Source organism: Thunnus albacares, chromosome 2 (genome assembly GCF_914725855.1).
Source record: "Thunnus albacares chromosome 2, fThuAlb1.1, whole genome shotgun sequence".
In the NCBI taxonomy this organism is placed as follows: domain Eukaryota; kingdom Metazoa; phylum Chordata; class Actinopteri; order Scombriformes; family Scombridae; genus Thunnus; species Thunnus albacares.
The window spans coordinates 38,925,846-38,943,999 of NC_058107.1; the positions used below are offsets into that span (position 1 = coordinate 38,925,846).

Here is an 18,154-nt window from a genome sequence, read left to right on the forward strand (position 1 = left end):
TAAATGGCTGATTTGATGAAGCATCTTTTCTTGCACTTCTGCTGTTTTGATGCTTCATATAAAGTTTATATTATTTCATATTTTATGTTTCTGAACGTTTCTCTACAGCTTCTACATGTGACCTTTATTTAAAGCAGCACAGTCTCTCCTCTGTGTGTCTTTCCAGTGTGTGTTTATTAAATTACAAAGGTTATTATTATTGTTATTAGCATCATTACTGAATCATACAGCATGATCATGTACAGTTTATTTTTTTCCAGAAGCCACCAGACTCACTGGGACATGGAGACTTTGACACCACAACTGTCTGGACTCTAGTCACTTTTACAACATACAGAATAATGACGAGCATGATGAGGATGATGAAGATGAAACCTCGGTAATTATTACATATACAAGCTGCTGTTGATGGAGCGCTTTACGCTGTGAATTCAGGGCAACGGTTTGAGGTCATTTTTGTGTCACATCTTTTTTTTTTTCTCCCGGCAAACACGTCGTCTCAAACAGTTGCCCTAAAGTCGGACAGCGTCCTCGGCTGCAGGAGGAAAGAGACCCACAAAACTCCTGGAAAAAAAAACTTCCACTCAGAGTCTCAAACAGTTCTTGTTGAGCTAAAAGTTGCCCTGTGAGTCGAGTAGCTTTGGCCCCTTTTACATTTATCAAATGTCTCTTATCAAGTTTTATTTAAACACACTTTCAGTTACATTTAGCCACATGTACGTACAGACGGGTGACAGGAAACCCAACGTGCAGCTTGTTAGTGTTTGTTCTGCTCTGAATCAGTGAACATTCTCTCCTCTCATTGGTCAGAAGGGTCTGAGGCAGGAGCCAGAACATAAACACAGGAAGAAGACCTCACCCCTACGCTGCCTCTGATTGGTTCTCACCCTGATGTTCTTACTCAAGCCTAAACTTAACTGAGGCAACGAGCCAATCAGAAGCAGAGAAAGATACGGCGGCTCCGACCTGCCAAAAACATCAAGAAGACGACGTACGCGGTTGTTCAAATCACATTTTTCTACCATTCAGAGGTGAATCAGAGTGCGATGTCGCCATAGTAACACTTTATTTCACAGGTCGCTTCATTTTAGACTCATTTCCTGAGTAATTTGCAGGTATTTAACGACACATTTATAGAACATATTTTTACAGAGACGTTGCTGCAATTTGGCACAAATTAGAAGAAAAAAATGGAAAAAAGTGTGAAGTTGATTTAGTTGGTAAATTATTATTTTGCAAAAAATATTTTCAGTGTGTAGTTTTGTGTATCAAATGATATATTAGCATATTAGCATATGCTAGGTTTTTTCAATAAAAGTAGCTGCAGTGTAACTGTTAGTTCTCAGGACATTTCTCTCAAAGTGTTTTGTGAAATGTGCTCGTTATAGAGTTTTTAAGAAACAACCTCATATATTAATATATCATCTGACACAAAACTACACTGAAAACTGAGTATTTGTTAAAGAATTGTTAAGAATCAGATTCATTAAGATTTTCTGTAAATTAACAACTACATATGAATCCAAATATAATGAGTGAACATTTACCTACTAAACCAACTTCACTTTTTTTCTTATAATCTGAACCAAACTGCACCAACGTGTCTGTAAAACGTCCTAAAATTCACTGTAAAATACCTGAAAATTACTCAGGAAATTAGTATAAAATTAACAGACCTGTAAAATAAAGCGTTTCACGCCATAGTTGTGGATTTCACGGAAAAGTGACCCAGAAATCACAAGTGAACTGAATGTTAACTTCTACCGCCACAGTTTCATGTTCGCAGTCTTTCAACTTTTTACTCAAGAACCAGATATTTTCTAACACACTTGTTAATATTTTGTTGTGATGAGTCACTGACTGTTTTTTTACTGCAGGAACCAGCAGCGTCACCACAAACCAACCACTCCAGAACTGGTTTGTGACCAGACTGAGACCTCTTCCTCTAAAGTCCCTGACTGACTGAGTGATGAAGTGACACCATTAACTCAGCCGGGTGTTGCCACTTCCTGTATCCATTGTTTTTAAATAAATAAACAGCCCTCGGCCATGAAGGTTTTGACTTCGTCTTGTTGTACGATTACGGTGTTCAGATCTGCCAAAACAAATCAAAACCACCCGGACTGAACTACACATTGTTTCAGCCTCCGCAGCAGCTTCACGCTCGGATCCTCCACACAGATCCTCCTCCACACAGATCCTCCCGACAGATATTCCCTCTCAGCTGCTGTCTGATGGCGGTGCAGGCCGCTGTCTACCAGATGTTCAGCTGGGTCACATCACATGATTCTCATCAAACCATCCAGTCTTAGTGCCTGCGTGCTGATCTCTTCAGTCTTGGTTTTCTCACACTGATATTAATCAGTCCAGTCCAGAGGGAGGTGATAACGCAGCTGAATGTTCATAAGAATAAAAACTCTTCATCGAGCCCATTAACAGAACATCACGAAGCCGTTGAGCAGATGTGAGAGAAAACGTTTGTTTCCACGAGTTTCCGGTGAGAGTTTCTAAACTTTTCTCTGATGCAGACGAGAAACGATCATTCATCGTGACGCCGTCTGCACACAGAAACTGGAAACAAAAAAAGGTTTCTGATCACGTTTCCTCATTGGCTTCATAAAATATCAGCTGTTTATTAAACCACAGCTGGTGAAATCTGCTGCTTTCTTTTTTTAAAAGTCCAGATTAAGATGCTTTTACACCTTTAAAGCTTCCGTCTCCAGTTCTTCTTGGTTGCATTTACACTTTTTGGGTTTTCATGTTTTTTTTTTATCCGCCAACACCAGGCTGAACAGCAGCTATTATTGGATCAGCTGTGTGCTGAGATGTTTAACAATCTGTTAAACTCTGCAAGCGGCTCAACAGTTGGTTTAATCAAACATGAAGGGCCTCCATCAACCAATCAGAGAGCAGAACGGTGACGTCCAAACAACAGAGATCCAAACAGAAACTCACTGAAAGCTCCACGTCTCTCAGAACCGCCAGCACTCAGCCAGTCTTTATGGTTATGATTGTGTTTTTTGTTCTGTTCTACTAAAAACCCATAAATATAAAAGAATAACACCAGGAACTTTCTGATTAATTATCTGCAGTTCTGTGTTTAAAAACCTCATTTGTGACCAGAAACCTTTTAAACAGCCTGAAATAATTCAGTTTTAAGATCACAGGGAAACCTTCGGCCCAGCCTGAGACGCGTTTAGTGGCTAAGTGTAAATAGTTTGTGTGTTCAGGATGTTTTTTTTGGACTCTCGCAGCCCACAGTTCATCTGTGTTAACGCTGCCTTCAGTGTCTCCACATATGTCAGGTGAAAAACAAATAAAACACGTCTGGACAAACAGACCAGACTGTTCGTTTAAAGCTCATCTTCAACTATTTATACATTTAAAACTTATTTGGACCAGGAAACATTCTGGCTTTTAAAAGGACCAAACTGCTGTTTTCACATGTTTTAGCTCATTTACTACAAATCACATTCGACCTCCTGATCGAACAATGACGTCACTTTGACAAAAATAAAAAACAGACTCTTTCTGCAGCTTGATTTTCATAGAAAAAACTAAACTTTAACGGCAGCCTGGTGGGAAGAAAATCAATCTAAAAACTGCTGGATGATTTGTAAATTGATCAGCAGACGTTATACGTGATCGGTAGTTTAAAACGTGTAAAAGCAGCAGTGCGGTCGTCACCAACAGTCACTTTAAATAGTTTCTCATCGCTGCCTGTGAGCAGAGAAGCTGTCAGCTCTGACAGGGAATGAAGGATGAAGGATCAAAATACAGTTTCAGAGAATAAAAAAAAAAAACAATAAAATAAAGTTACCATCAAGTTCATAGTCACACATCAAAGAGTTTTCATATTTAAAAGTTGTTTTTTGTTTCCTTCTTGTTGTCCGCTCCATCCTGTGCAGACGGCGGCCATGTTGGACCTGCTGTCATGTTGGCGGGCGAGGAAACAGTTTGTATTTTACAGTAAAGTCTCTCTGTTTACATTTGGATGTTCTGTGTGTGTGTGTGTGTGTGTGTGTGTGTGTGTGTGTGTGTGTGTGTTTCTCAGTTGTTCTCGAACAGAGACAGCAGGTCGTCGTTGTTGTTGTTCGGGAGGTCTGGAGGTCCGAGGTAGGACAGCAACTCATCTGGGTTGGTCAACTCTGGAAGCAACTGCAGACACAAACAGTTCAGATGAGTTAGTGTGAACGTGGTGTTCCACAGGGCTCCGTACCGGGTCCTCTACGTTTTCATTATATACACAGCGAGCACTAGTTTTAGTTTCTCTTTGACAAAACATGAAAATAGTGACGTCACATCGGCCTGAATATCACTCGATATTCTCTTCTTGAAATTACATTTGATTATATTTACTTATATTTGAAAACGAGACAGTCGAACTCCTCGATGTTACTGAACACAGAAACTCTCCTGGATGATGTAACAGTCTTATCGGTTCATATCGGAGCTGCAACGATTAATCAATAAACTGATTGTCAGAAAACTAATTGAAAACTATTTTGATAATAAATTAATCATTTCAGACATTGTTCCAAGAAAAAAAAGCAAAATATTTGACACAATCAATCACAATCAATCAACTAATTGAGAAAGTAATGGACAGATTGATTGGCTGCAGCTGTAGTTTATATTCTGACATGGGGGGGGGGGTTATGGAGACGTTTATCTGCAGACGCTCTGACGGGAGTTTTGTGGGACGTGATGAAGCTGCTGATTATTTTAAGGATTATTTTCTGCTTTGTTTTGGTTTTTTATTGATGAATATTCAGTCACAAGCATTGATTTGTTGCATTTTGCATCAGTTTTTTTTTTTTAAAAAGCAATCAGGGTCATCTTACATGTTGGACAATACAGTCGAGCTTCTAAAATAATAAACAACATTAAAACACAACGTTCCTGTGAGCAGAAACAATATTAAACTGCAGAGACCAGGTGAGACAAACCTGTGATTTTGGACAATATAAATAAATAAAAATGCATCAACTAAATAACAATAAAACATATTGTATCTATTATTATGTTATTATTGTTTTCTATTATTTAACAGTAGAATCACAGCAGAGCTTCAGTCTCTACTCACGTCCAGAGAAGGTTCTGGAACCTCTGCAGTCCCCCCTAGCCCGAAGGAGCCGTCGCCATGGAGACGGGGATTCTGGTTGCTACGCTGCATCATCTGGTTGCCGCCCCCCAGTTGGGAGTTGCCGTGGAGACCCTGCGACTGCTGCTGGGAGAGAGGAGCACCATGGGAAGTGGAGTCCAGACGGCCTGAGATGGACATCTGAGAGAGGAAGAGGAGGAGGAGGAGGAGGAGGAGGAGGAGGAGAGGAAGAGGAGGGGAAGAGGAGGGGAAGAGGAGGAGAGGAGAGGAGGAGGAGGAGGAGGAGGAGGAGGAGGAGGAGGAGGAGGAGGAGAGGAGGAGGAGGAGGAGGAGGAGGAGGAGAGGAGAGGAGGAGGAGGAAGAGGAGGAGGAGGGGGAGAGGAGAGGAGGAGGAGGAGGAAGAGGAGGAGGAGGGGGAGAGGAGAGGAGGAGGAGGAGGAGGAGGAGGAGAGGAGAGGAGGAGGAGAGGAGAGGAGAGGAGGAGGAGGGGGAGAGGAGAGGAGGAGGAGGAGGAGGAGGAGGAGAGGAGAGGAGGAGGAGAGGAGAGGAGAGGAGGAGGAGGAGGAGGAGAGAAGAGGAAGAGGAGAGGAGGAGGAGAGGAGTGGAGGAGAGGAGGAGGAGAGGAGGTGAGAAGAGGAAGAGGAGGAGGAGAGGAGAGGAGAGGAGAGGAGAGGAGAGGAGAGGAGAGGAGAGGAGGAGGAGGAGGAGGAGAGGAGTGGAGGAGAGGAGGAGGAGAGGAAGAGGAGGAGAGGAGGAGGAGAGGAGGTGAGAAGAGGAAGAGGAGGAGGAGAGGAGAGGAGAGGAGAGGAGAGGAGAGGAGGAGGAGGAGGAGGAGAGGAGTGGAGGAGAGGAGGAGGAGAGGAAGAGGAGGAGAGGAGGAGGAGAGGAGGTGAGAAGAGGAAGAGGAGGAGGATGAGAGGAGTGGAGAGGAGGAGGAGGAGAGAAAGAAGGCAGATTGAGCTGATAGTCATGTTTTCATCTGACTGGTGTCTTGATGTGATGATGATGATGATGATGATGATGATGATGATGATGATGATGGTGATGATGGTGATGGTGATGATGGTGATGATGGTGATGCGTTACTGTACCTGTGCAGCCAGCGGATGTGGGGGGGGCTTGTCGGGGGTGAGGAGGGCACTGGACAGCTCAGACTGGTAGGAGAGGGGAGGAGGACCGGGGGAGGAGAAGTCTCCCCCGACCCCCGGAGTCCCGGGTCCACTGCTGAAGTCTGAGAAACTGGCAGCCTGACCGGGGTAGGACGGAGCTGGGGGGGGGGGGCACAGATCAATACAGCTGATTGAATATCATCTGATCACATTCTGCTGCTGTTTGTCTCATATTTAATTTACCGTAATGACACGAATAGAAGTCAATATTGATCATTTTGCACACATGTGAGCTGAACAGCTGTTTTTCAGTTACAGCATCTGGCAGGAAGTAGCGAGTAACACCTGGAGGGATTAAAACCCTCCCGCAGGTGCATGCTGGGTAATGTGTACCTGGTCCGGGGTAGTCTGGTGTGTTGCTGCTGTTATTGCTGCCCCCCGCGGGCAGGGCGGAGTACGGCATCGGGGAGGAGGCGGCGGCGGAGGAGGAGGAGGAGGGGGTGGGGCCTAGCGATACGATCATCTCCATGACGCTGGGCAGGACCATGTGACTGGGGCTGACGGTCCGGCAGCGTTTCAGCACCGGACCGTCAGACTCCTCCTTCACGTGGATGTCCGGCTTCACGGGAACCGGCTTCCAGCTGCACACCGGGTCGATGGTGATCTCCTCGTACTCCGAGCTGACGGGAACAACGTGGCGACATTGTTTACTGACAATCTGTGGTTCGTTTGGAACGTTTGTTTACTGTTGTTTTTTTTTAATAGTAAAACAACTATAGTGTCGTATTTAAATGGGCCGTATGTAGAAATATGCTGCCTGCAAGTCAAAGCTGGTTGCTAAGGTGGTTGCTAGGTGTTCGCTAAGGTGGTTGCTGAGGTGGTTGCTCAGGTGGTTGCTGAGGTCGTTGCTAAGGTGGTTGCTAAGGTTGTTGCTAATGTGGTTGCTAAAGTGGTTGCTAGGGTTGTTGCTAAAGTGGTTGCTAAGGTTGTTGCTAATGTGGTTGCTAAAGTGGTTGCTAGGTGTTCGCTAAGGTGGTTGCTAAGGTGGTTGCTAAGGTGGTTGCTAAGGTGGTTGCTAAGGTGTTTCCATGTGTTGTTCAGCTCCAACATGTCCGGATGGATTTGAGAAGTTGACATTTGGAGTAAAGAAGGAGATAAAGAAGTGAAATCCTGCTACTATGGTTTGTTTACGTAGCCTCCGGAGCCGGAGGAAGCTTCCTGAAGCTGACCAATCAGAACAGAGTGGGCTCATCAGGAGGCGGGGCCTTAAAGAGACAGGAGCTAAAACGGCCTGTTTCAGACAGAGGCTGAACTGAGGGGCTGCATAAAGGACCAGTAGAAGATCAACAAGGAGTTTTTAACTGGAAACCAGTAAAGATATTCCAGTAGAGCCCCAGAATATAAATATAGAGGCTGGAAATGTGCAGAATATTTCCTCTAAATGAAAAACTGCTGTTTAATTATTCATCTAAATGGTGTTGTGTAGACCGACATTCTTACTTTTGAACGTAGATGAGGATTCCCAGCATGTATTGATCCACCTCCAGACCCTCCAACAGAGCTGTTTTACTGTTTAACACACACACACACACACACACACACACACACACACACACACACACACACACACACACACACACACAGGTTACAGAGGAGTCAGGAGACATAATATAACGTAATAGTTTGTGTGTTACATACTTGCACACGGGGCATCTCCATGTTCCTCTCTCACAGTTGAGCTGCAGGTACGATTCCAGATCAAAACACTGCAGACAGACACACATCAGTCCACCGTGTTATTTATTGATTGATTGATTATAGCTGTTGGTGTGACGTCACAGTGTGGAGGCTTCTGATTGGCTGACCTGTATGTGTCTGCAGTCGTGACCTCTGGCGGGCAGCTGGATGCGGCGGAAAGTGATCGGACATTTTAACGAGACTCTGATGGCCGTCTGCTCCACGCCGTCTTCTCCGTTTAACCCGGGAGTCCCGGGAATCGAACCGCTGCTGAAGTTCCTCTTTACTGAGAGACAGACAGTCGGGTTTTAGACCTCATTCACACCTCAGACATTATCATCATCATCCAGTATTATCTGATAAAGAGGAAACCTCTTTAAACCAGAGCATCAACATTCAGACAACGTTATTAAAAGGTTACTAAACTGTTCTGTCTGCGTTGTATCTATAACCTTTGTGAAGCTGTTGTTTGATTAAAAATACTCAATAAATCTACGTTAAGAAATGAACATGTTTCAATAAGTTGATCAGAGGGAATTCCATATTGATCGATATCGATATTTATCAGGATATATAAAGTGATAATGCTGCCAGTTTGAAGAGTCTCCTCATAATGAAACTTTAGAATAATTTAATATAAATAATAGAACATTATGTAAACATTAAACTTTGCAAACATGTTTCATATCTGCCCGACAACAATACGAGTCAACTTACTGTGTAACTTCACCATCTCAGTGTTAGAGGGAGAATATCTACATCTTTATTTATATATATAAATATATAGACCCTACTGTATGTGTGTATATATATATGTATGTGTGTATATATATATACACACATACATATATATATAGACACACACAGTAGGGTCTATATATATAAATATATAGACCCTACTGTGTGTGTCTATATATCTATCTATATATATATACACACATACATATAGACCTCTTCATTTATCTTACTGACTACGTTACTCTCTGTGCTTAATTCATGTATCATTAGAGTTACTTAGGTTTACTTAGCTGTGTGTTTAGCCTAGCGTAGCAGTTAGCTTTGTGTTTAGCCTAGCGTAGCAGTTAGCTTTGTGTTTAGCCTAGCGTAGCAGCTAGCTTTGTGTTTAGCCTAGCGTAGCAGTTAGCTTTGTGTTTAGCCTAGCGTAGCAGCTAGCTTAGTGTTTAGCCTAGCGTAGCAGTTAGCTTTGTGTTTAGCCTAGCGTAGCAGCTAGCTTTGTGTTTAGCCTAGCTTAGCAGTAGATCTGATGAAGAGCTGTCTGCAGCTCTTCATCAGATCAGCTGACTGTGGTTTATTGATCTCTGTTTAGTAAATAACTCACTCTTGGTGACACAGTGCTCTGCAGGCAGCAGCCTCTTCTTCATCAGACCCTGCAGCACCGAGCGAACCGACGGACGATGAACCAGCTGGAGGACGAACAGGTGAGACTGGAAAGACACAAACAGGTGTTACTGGTTCACACTCACCAGCTTCCAGACACGGTTAGTCTGTATGAGGAATTTAATCTACACACTATGCATATATATCTATATATATCTATATATATCTATATCTATATATATATATATATATATAGATATATATGTAATGTGTGTGTGTGTGTGTATATATATATATATCTATATATATGTAATGTGTGTGTGTTCTTACGCAGCAGCAGGCGGTGACGGTGATCTGGATCGTGTTCCTGCCCGGCTGGCAGACCTGCTTCAGGTACAAAGGCTTATGGGAGGTTTTGTTGTCGCCTCGCTCGATGGTGAGAGGAGTTGCATTCACGCTCACCTGAGGAGGAGACGAGGAGAGGAGGAGAGGAGGAGAGCAGAGGAGGAGAGGAGAGGAGGAGAGGAGAGGAGAGGAGAGGAGGAGAGAGGAGGAGAGGAGGAGAGCAGAGGAGAGAGGAGGAGGTACGTCGTTCACAACAAGGTAACAAACTCTGGTGATTTTCTATCTTTTGGCTTCAGACCAGCTGATAACCTGAATGTCACTGACTGACTGATGGAGTAACATCATTGGTCGACTGGCTCAGTGTCGGGACTTCCTCATTGGCTGTTGCTCTTTCAGGATGAAGTGTTGCAAACAGTCTCAGTTACATCCTGCGGGGCGTTTACAGCGGCGCCGTCCCCCAAATAAGTTTTAAAAACACACATTTACCAACAGAAGCGTGTCACACGATGACATCATCTGTCTATGACATCATGTCAGTTTAAAACGGCTCCACAGACTAACAACAGCAATAAGGAAGTTCCTCCTCTGGCAGACGCTGCTGACCGCTACTGCTAGCTTGTTGTGCTACATAACAACTTCTTGACTTTGTGCTACTTTATACGTTTCTCAAAGAACTTCAGTATAAAGTCCAGAGGTTGTTTATCTGCAGCACAACAAGCTGCTGAAGCTGTAAACAGAACCGTGTTACTGCACGTGCTCAGTAGCGTCTGCCGTACACTGAACTACTCTCTGGAGACTGAAAACATGAAGCTGTTATTAGTCTTTGGAGCTGTTTTCTAAACCAACTAACATGATGAAGGATCATGTGACCCAGTGCAGCGGTGAGACTCACTGACGGGTTTTTAATCAGATATATCAGCTTTAATACAAACAAACAACTCTGGTCAGTAGAAGCTCAGACCTGGACGGAGGCGGGCCAGTTGGTGTTCATCTGTCGATCCTCGTGGTGGTAACACTTAAACTGGAGCTCCAGGTCCGGTCTGACACACACACACACACACACACACACACACACACACACACAGATACACACACACACACACACACACACACACACACACACACACACACACACACACACACACACGGCAGAGTAATTTAATTACATAACAATCCCGTGTGCATGATATTAATTATTTACCATCATCAGGAGCACAGCTGCTTTATTCATTATGACATTATTTACCCTGCACACTAGATTCTTTATTTATGTTATTTATACTTTTTAAACCTTATATTTTGTCATCATATGTATCACTGCACTGAGGAGGATGACAGTAAAGGTTCTTATATGTTTGTATCTCCTGCACTTTTCATTTGCTGCAGTTAAACACCTGCACGTGTTTCAGAATAAATGTGTTCTAATGTGAAGACCTTTATTGTGAAACAACCACAGGAAACGCGAGTTTACCTCAGGATGAGCGTTTTGTAGACGGAGTCTCGGAGCTGGAAGACGTGGTTACTGACAGCCAGGTTGTGCTCTAATCTGAAGGGCTCTAGGACCACACCGTCACGCACCGGGAAGGTCAGCCGGAGGTCGTCGCTGGGGTTACCTGACAAACAGGAAGTTAATACAGTCAGGCACAGGCACACTTCTTGTGACATCACCACCAACCTGAACGCACTCTAATGAGCCTTCAAGGCAGATGATTGGTTTACAAACAACACTGGAATTATGGGTAAAAAGAAAATCTCATTGATGATAATCTGATTATATTGATTATCAAATTATTATTATTTTTTGTAGTAATCTGTATCTGTATGTGTGTGTGTGTGTATCTGTGTGTGTGTGTGTGTGTGTGTATCTGTGTGTGTGTGTGTGTGTGTGTGTGTGTGTGTATCTGTGTGTGTGTGTGTGTGTGTGTGTGTGTGTGTGTGTGTGTGTGTGTGTGTGTGTGCGTGTGTGTGTGTGTGTGTGTGCGTGTGTACCTGTAGGGGGGGGAGGGGGGAGGCCGGCCATGTTGGGTTTGATATCAGGCAGGAAGGAAGAGGGCGTCGGCTTGACGTCACTGTTGCCCGGCGACATGTAGGGCGGGGCCATGGAGCTGCCAGGGGTGATGGGCGGGGTCGGGTTTCCAGGAACCGGCGAGCTGGGGTAACCTGGCAACCCTCGACCAGGCTGAGAGAGACGTTCAACATTAAATACACTAATAATCATATATTTAACAAAATTATTAGATTCATTATAAGAAAACACACAACTGTGGTGGAAGAAGCAATAGTGCAAAAATAGTGACATGTAGAACAAGTAAAAATCCTTTAAACATACAGTATAATGTACACACACATACACACACACACACACGCACAAACACACACACACACATACACACACACACACACACACACACGCACGAGGAAACACCAGCACAGATGTGTTGTTCTTTATATTTCCTGCTGGACGTAATGAATGAATGAAAAGATGAAATATTGTTGTGAATCATCTGTTGTGTGTTTGATGTTTTTATTTCTGTTTTAGAACCAAACGACATGAAACAATCAGAAAATAACATTTTATTTCTCTCGTTCACCGGCTTTGTTGTCACTACTGCTGCTCGCTCTCCTCATTCACTCTCTAGCTCGCTCCACCGCTCTCTCTCTACTTTTTTCTTTTTTAACAAGTTGGGAGGCCGACAACAAAGCCTGAAGAGGTACTGCACACTAGATGACTGTACATATCAATGCTGGTGTTAATAGTGACTAAATTAATAAAAAATCTGTACTTCATGGGTTGAAGATGGTTCAACCTGTCATCTGCTGTTAAAAATGAGCCCTGAAAAGGCGGGAACAACGCTGACGGAGAGTTCTCTATGTCATGAAATTGACATAAATGGTCGGATGACGTCCACCTCCCCCGGCCCCGCGCTCCTTTTCATATACATGCTGATCAAGAGAGACAGTTTTAGCTTCAGCAGCTAACAGCAGCTACCAGCAGCTAACAGCGGCTAACAGCGGTTAACAGCAGCTAACAACAGCTAACAGCAGCTAATGGTGGTTACCAGCGGTTACCAGCGGTTACCAGCGGCTAACAGCGGCTAACAGCAGCTAACAGCAGCTAACAGCAGCTAACAGCAGCTAATGGTGGTTACCAGGGGTTACCAGCGGTTAACAGCGGCTAACAGCGGCTAACAGCAGCTAACAACAGCTAACAGCAGCTAATGGTGGTTACCAGCGGTTAACAGCGGCTAACAGCGGCTAACAGCGGCTAACAGCAGCTAACAGCAGCTAACAGCAGCTAATGGTGGTTACCAGCGGTTACCAGCGGTTAACAGCGGCTAACAGCGGCTAACAGCAGCTAACAGCAGCTAACAGCAGCTAATGGTGGTTACCAGCGGTTACCAGCGGTTAACAGCGGCTAACAGCGGCTAACAGCAGCTAACAACAGCTAACAGCAGCTAATGGTGGTTACCAGCGGTTAACAGCGGCTAACAGCGGCTAACAGCAGCTAACAGCAGCTAACAGCAGCTAACAGCAGCTAACAGCGGTTAACAGCAGCTACCAGCGGCTACCAGCAGCTAACAGCGGCTACCAGCGGTTAACAGCGGCTAACAGCGGCTAACAACGGTTAACAGCGGCTACCAGCGGCTAACAACGGTTAACAGCGGCTAACAACGGTTAACAGCGGCTAACAGCGGCTACAGCGGTGGCCTGCTGGAAGAAATCTCTCCGTCTATGACTGTCTGTGGGAGGAAACTCTGCTGGCAGCCACAAAAACAACAGAACTCTTCTTAACATTGTGTCCTGTAGCTCTTCTGACTGTAGCTGACTGTCAGTCAGAGTGACAGTGACAGTTATCAGCTGCTGGAATCTTGTTTTAAAATGTTGAATCTATTGTAAGCAGATCTCCACTGTTACTGAACCTCTGCAGCTCTTCATCCCTCAGACAGTCACAGCTGCTGTTAGCTGCTGTTAGCTGCTGAAGCTAAAACTGTCTTCATGTGTAAATAAACCAAGTTACACACAGACAGGTTTATTTAAAAACGACTTCTGGCTCGTTTAAATGTCATCACACTTTGTGTTCATTTTTCTGTGGCCAGCGGACGTCACTGAGGAACTGCCGCCCTCCTGCCTCACACATCCACTCAGAGTTCAACTTACCCCAGAAGGCTGGTTGAAGGAGTTGTAGACACCAGCGGCGCCTCCTGCTGTCAGAGCGTTCAGACCTCCACCCTGACCGTTAAACTGGTCCTGCTGCACCGACACCAACACACAAACATCAGACACAGTATCTCTGTACACATACAAACACACTAACACACACCGCTGTGTATCAGCAGCAGGATGAAAGATGCGGTTTCACTCTCATGTTTCCTCTGTTCTTTAAGGGTTGTTTATATGTTGTCGGTATGTTATTTTGAAATTGTGTAAATAATTAAATCTGTTTTCATGTAAAGATTTGACACCTTTCCATGAAGGGAAACGTCGGGTTTACGGCAGGAAGTACAAGTACAAGACTAGTCGTCAGGTGAACAGGTAGGTCTGTACAAATGTGTCAGCTGATCAAATACAAAAGTGAGCCACCAGTGCAGCTAAAGCTCAATGACCTTTGACCTTAACCTGGACTCTGAAGAGAGAGCAGGCCGAACGCAGCAGATCTAAGAGGCCTTTCTGGACAGTAAGTCTGTTCAGTTGAGGAGATGTCACAGAAATAAACAGCTGTGATTAACAGTCCTCACCTTGTAGTACTGTGAGTTGGGGGGTCCCGAAGGGGGGTACTGTGGGAGGGGCATCTTATGGCTCTGGTAAGAGGGGGAGGAGCCGGAGCGTTGGGGGGCAGGACCAGGACCTCCAGGACCTGCAGGTAAACACGACAAACAAATCTGTGAGCATCACAGAAAATAACCTGTGGAAGAGACGGAGAGCTAGGCTAGCAGTTTCCATCTGCTGCCAGTCTTTGTGCTAAGCTAAGCTAAGCTAAGCTAACGTCAGCTAATGTCCTGGATCTAAACTGATCTCCATCATCTCGTCTGCATTAACTTTTCTTTCAATAAGCCATCATGTGTGTATTTGGTTTAAAAGTTTGTCTTTTAATTATTTTTATTTATTGTTTTTATGTGTTTTCATTTCTTCTGACTTGCTGTAAAGTCTCATTGTTTTTATCACAATTACTGTTTTACGTTTTCCTGACTGACGTCTTTTTTATTCTGTTTTGCTGATGTAGGATTCAGTTTCTGTGTCTGTTTTTAACATTTTGTAAAACATATTTCACAAACTGGAGAATAAAGAGACCTGTTGCTTCTCTCTGTGAGTGTATGAAGGAGATTTATTGGTTTCTCTTGATGACGAGGACTGAGAGAAGATTTGTGCCGACGGTTGCAGAGATCTAAAAGTGAAGTTGATGCATCGGTGCTGCTGGAGCTGAATGCCCACAAATACAATTAATCTGGATCAAGAGTCTTAATTACATTGCAGACGTAACAAGCATACAAATTAATTTCTGTCCTGCATTTCATGTCCTCAAGACACTGAGGCAGCAGTCAGCAATTAGTCTCAACCACGGGCCGGTCTATTTCAGGAATTTTCTGTGCAAACACAATTTCAATTTCTCAGTTTCTTTGAACTCATTTCAGAATATATTTATAACATTTATAACATGATTGTATCTGAAGGCAGCTTATTTTAGGAACATATGTTCTGTTTGTTGGGCAGCAGTATGATGACGCTACGACAACATCACAGATTCATAATGAAACCTGCAGTGACTTCCATACTTCAGCTGTCAAACTGGGCTTTTATTTTGATGTGGGAGTTTTTGTTGTGATGTATTTTTGGATTTCAGGATTGAATTGTTCACTTTTTTATGTTGAATCTCTTGTGTTTCTTTGTCTTTTAGCATCTTGAGGCCATGTTGGAAATACGTGTTTTCAGTTTAACATGTTCTGCTTTGGATTGTGTGTCTGTAATCCATAAATCAATCATATCATATCATTCATATCATCTTGTTTATCAACATGTGATCAACAGCAGTCAGCTTCTTCTATGGTGGATTGAAAGTAGTTTACTGTGTTCTGGTCCAACAGGCTGCAGCTCACATTAAAATTCATTTCAGGTAGTTTATTAGACGTCATTTCAGCAGCATAAAGAGTTCAAACAGCAAGTTCAGATATAAACTATAAAAGTAAAAACTTCGGCTTCATCAGGGGGCCAAATGTATCTGCTGCAGGGCCAGATTTGGCCCACGGGCCACTATTTGCCCACCACTGGTCTAAGGTCTGGTCCAGACTGCCTGAAGGATCAGAAGACAGAGTTCACCTTTCTAGTCCTCCAACTGCTCAAAGTGTTTTATACACTACAAGCCAACATTCACCCGTTCACATACGCATTCACCCGTTCACACACGCATTCACCCGTTCACACACGCATTCACCCGTTCACATACGCATTCACCCGTTCACACACGCATTCACCCGTTCACACACGCATTCACCCGTTCACACACGCATTCACCCGTTCACACGCATTCACCCGTTCACAAACACACACCTGTTCACACACACATTCACCCGTTCACACACACATTCACCCGTTCACACACACATTCACCCGTTCACACGCATTCACCCGTTCACACACGCATTCACCCGTTCACACACGCATTCACCCGTTCACACACACATTCACCCGTTCACACACGCATTCACCCGTTCACACACACATTCACCCGTTCACACACGCATTCACCCGTTCACACACGCATTCACCCGTTCACACACACATTCACCCGTTCACACACACATTCACCTGTTCACACACGCATTCACCCGTTCACACACATTCACCCGTTCACACACGCATTCACCCGTTCACACACGCATTCACCCGTTCACACGCATTCACCCGTTCACACGCATTCACCCGTTCACACACGCATTCACCCGTTCACACACACATTCATCCGTTCACACACATTCATCCGTTCACACACATTCACCCGTTCACACACGCATTCACCCGTTCACACACGCATTCACCCGTTCACACACATTCACCCGTTCACACACACACACACTCACCTGTTCACACACAAATTCACCCGTTCACACACATTCACCCGTTCACACACATTCACCTGTTCACACACACATTCACCCGTTCACACACACACACACACACACACACAAACACACTCACCCGTTCACACACACGGCTGTACTATACTATTGTACTACTATACTACTACACTACTGTACTATTATATTACTACTACACTACTGCTATACTACTGTACTACTATATTACTACTATACTACTGTACTACTACACTACTATACTACTACTATACTACTACTATACTACTACCCCCCCCGCCTTACCCGGGTGATACTGCATGTTGGGGCCGGAGTACGGGCCGGGTCCGGGGTGACCACCGCCGCCTGAACCTGGGATGGAACCGCCGGCACCACCAGGACCGGACATGACGTTGACACTGGAACCAACCGGGACGCCGTACTGCTGAGACATTCCTGGGAACGACTGCGGAGGAGAAGACGTAAACACCATCTAGTGAAGCCACAGAGCAGCGTGTTGTTGTTCTAGACAGCTGATATTAATGTTGGACTGCAGCGTTATCACACGATATCACACATTTCTGTTCTGAGAAAATAAGATCGCATTGCTTATTTCAAGAATCAGATCAAGACTAAAGTGTTTGAAGTCTTTTTTAAAGGACCAGTTTGATTCAGTCTACAGACTCAAACCTCCTGACTGACCTCAGAGTTGTAGGGCCGTTTGAGGCCCTGTGGGGGCCTCAGGTGGCCCTGCTGTGGTCCAGGACCGTAGTTTGGGTGCTGAGGGACCCTCTGTGGACCCCCTCCAGGTCCATACATGGGGCCCATTGAGGGGGGACCCCTGGCAGGTCCAGGCCCAGGCCCCATGCCAGGGGGCCCTCGGGGGCCGGAGTGGGCCATGAACTGGTTATTGTAGGCTGGACCTCCCATCTGGGAAACAAACACACACACACACACACACACACACACAAACACACATATATATTTATATATATATATATAAACACACCTGCTGACTCTTTCTAATAATCATCATTTATATTTATATTGACATCATCAGGTGACTCATCGGTCAGCTGACATGATGACGCCACCTCACACGTTCCTGCTGCGTGACCTCACAGGAAGTCTTCTCCTCACCTGTCCGTAGTTCATTTCCTGGTTTTGTTTCTCCTGGATGGCGGCGACGGTCGCCGTGGCGGTGGCAGTCGCCGTGGCAGCTGCAGCGGCGACGGCAGCGGCGGCGGCCTGAGTGAAGTCAGCTGATCCTCTGGAGCCGCCGGGGTTGGACGGGTAACTGCAGACAGAGACAGAGGTCGTAGTTTAGAGGTTCAGTTGGACGTCTGTATTTTTATTTATTTTTATTTTTATTTTAATTTACAGTTTCTGTAACTTCTGTACTTTTAAGTTCATCTATTCTAGAGGACATATTTGATTACAGAAGCTGTGACTGA

At 44.6% G+C, this 18,154-nt stretch overlaps 1 protein-coding gene across 2 annotated transcripts in view; it reads right to left on the reverse strand.

The window, feature by feature from the left end:
* Positions 1 to 155: 155 nt before the first annotated feature.
* The window catches only part of LOC122969386 (zinc finger MIZ domain-containing protein 2-like), a 27,741-nt gene continuing 9,742 nt past the window's right edge, over positions 156 to 18,154 (reverse strand). The window contains exons 5-21 of one of the 2 annotated variants that reach the window (XM_044335040.1): positions 17,841 to 17,997; positions 17,403 to 17,630; positions 17,007 to 17,166; positions 14,370 to 14,488; positions 13,792 to 13,881; positions 11,623 to 11,812; positions 11,105 to 11,246; positions 10,595 to 10,673; positions 9,619 to 9,750; positions 9,290 to 9,395; positions 8,079 to 8,236; positions 7,912 to 7,979; positions 7,714 to 7,782; positions 6,607 to 6,893; positions 6,196 to 6,371; positions 5,087 to 5,284; positions 156 to 4,158 (exon numbers count right to left, since the gene is read on the reverse strand). In XM_044335040.1, the coding sequence (XP_044190975.1) occupies positions 4,051 to 4,158; positions 5,087 to 5,284; positions 6,196 to 6,371; positions 6,607 to 6,893; positions 7,714 to 7,782; positions 7,912 to 7,979; positions 8,079 to 8,236; positions 9,290 to 9,395; positions 9,619 to 9,750; positions 10,595 to 10,673; positions 11,105 to 11,246; positions 11,623 to 11,812; positions 13,792 to 13,881; positions 14,370 to 14,488; positions 17,007 to 17,166; positions 17,403 to 17,630; positions 17,841 to 17,997 (2,467 nt within the window). In that variant the 3' untranslated portion in view covers positions 156 to 4,050. Of the gene's footprint in view, positions 4,159 to 5,086; positions 5,285 to 6,195; positions 6,372 to 6,606; positions 6,894 to 7,713; positions 7,783 to 7,911; positions 7,980 to 8,078; positions 8,237 to 9,289; positions 9,396 to 9,618; positions 9,751 to 10,594; positions 10,674 to 11,104; positions 11,247 to 11,622; positions 11,813 to 13,791; positions 13,885 to 14,369; positions 14,489 to 17,006; positions 17,167 to 17,402; positions 17,631 to 17,840; positions 17,998 to 18,154 lie in introns of both variants that reach the window. The other variant, XM_044335033.1, reaches the window with a different exon arrangement.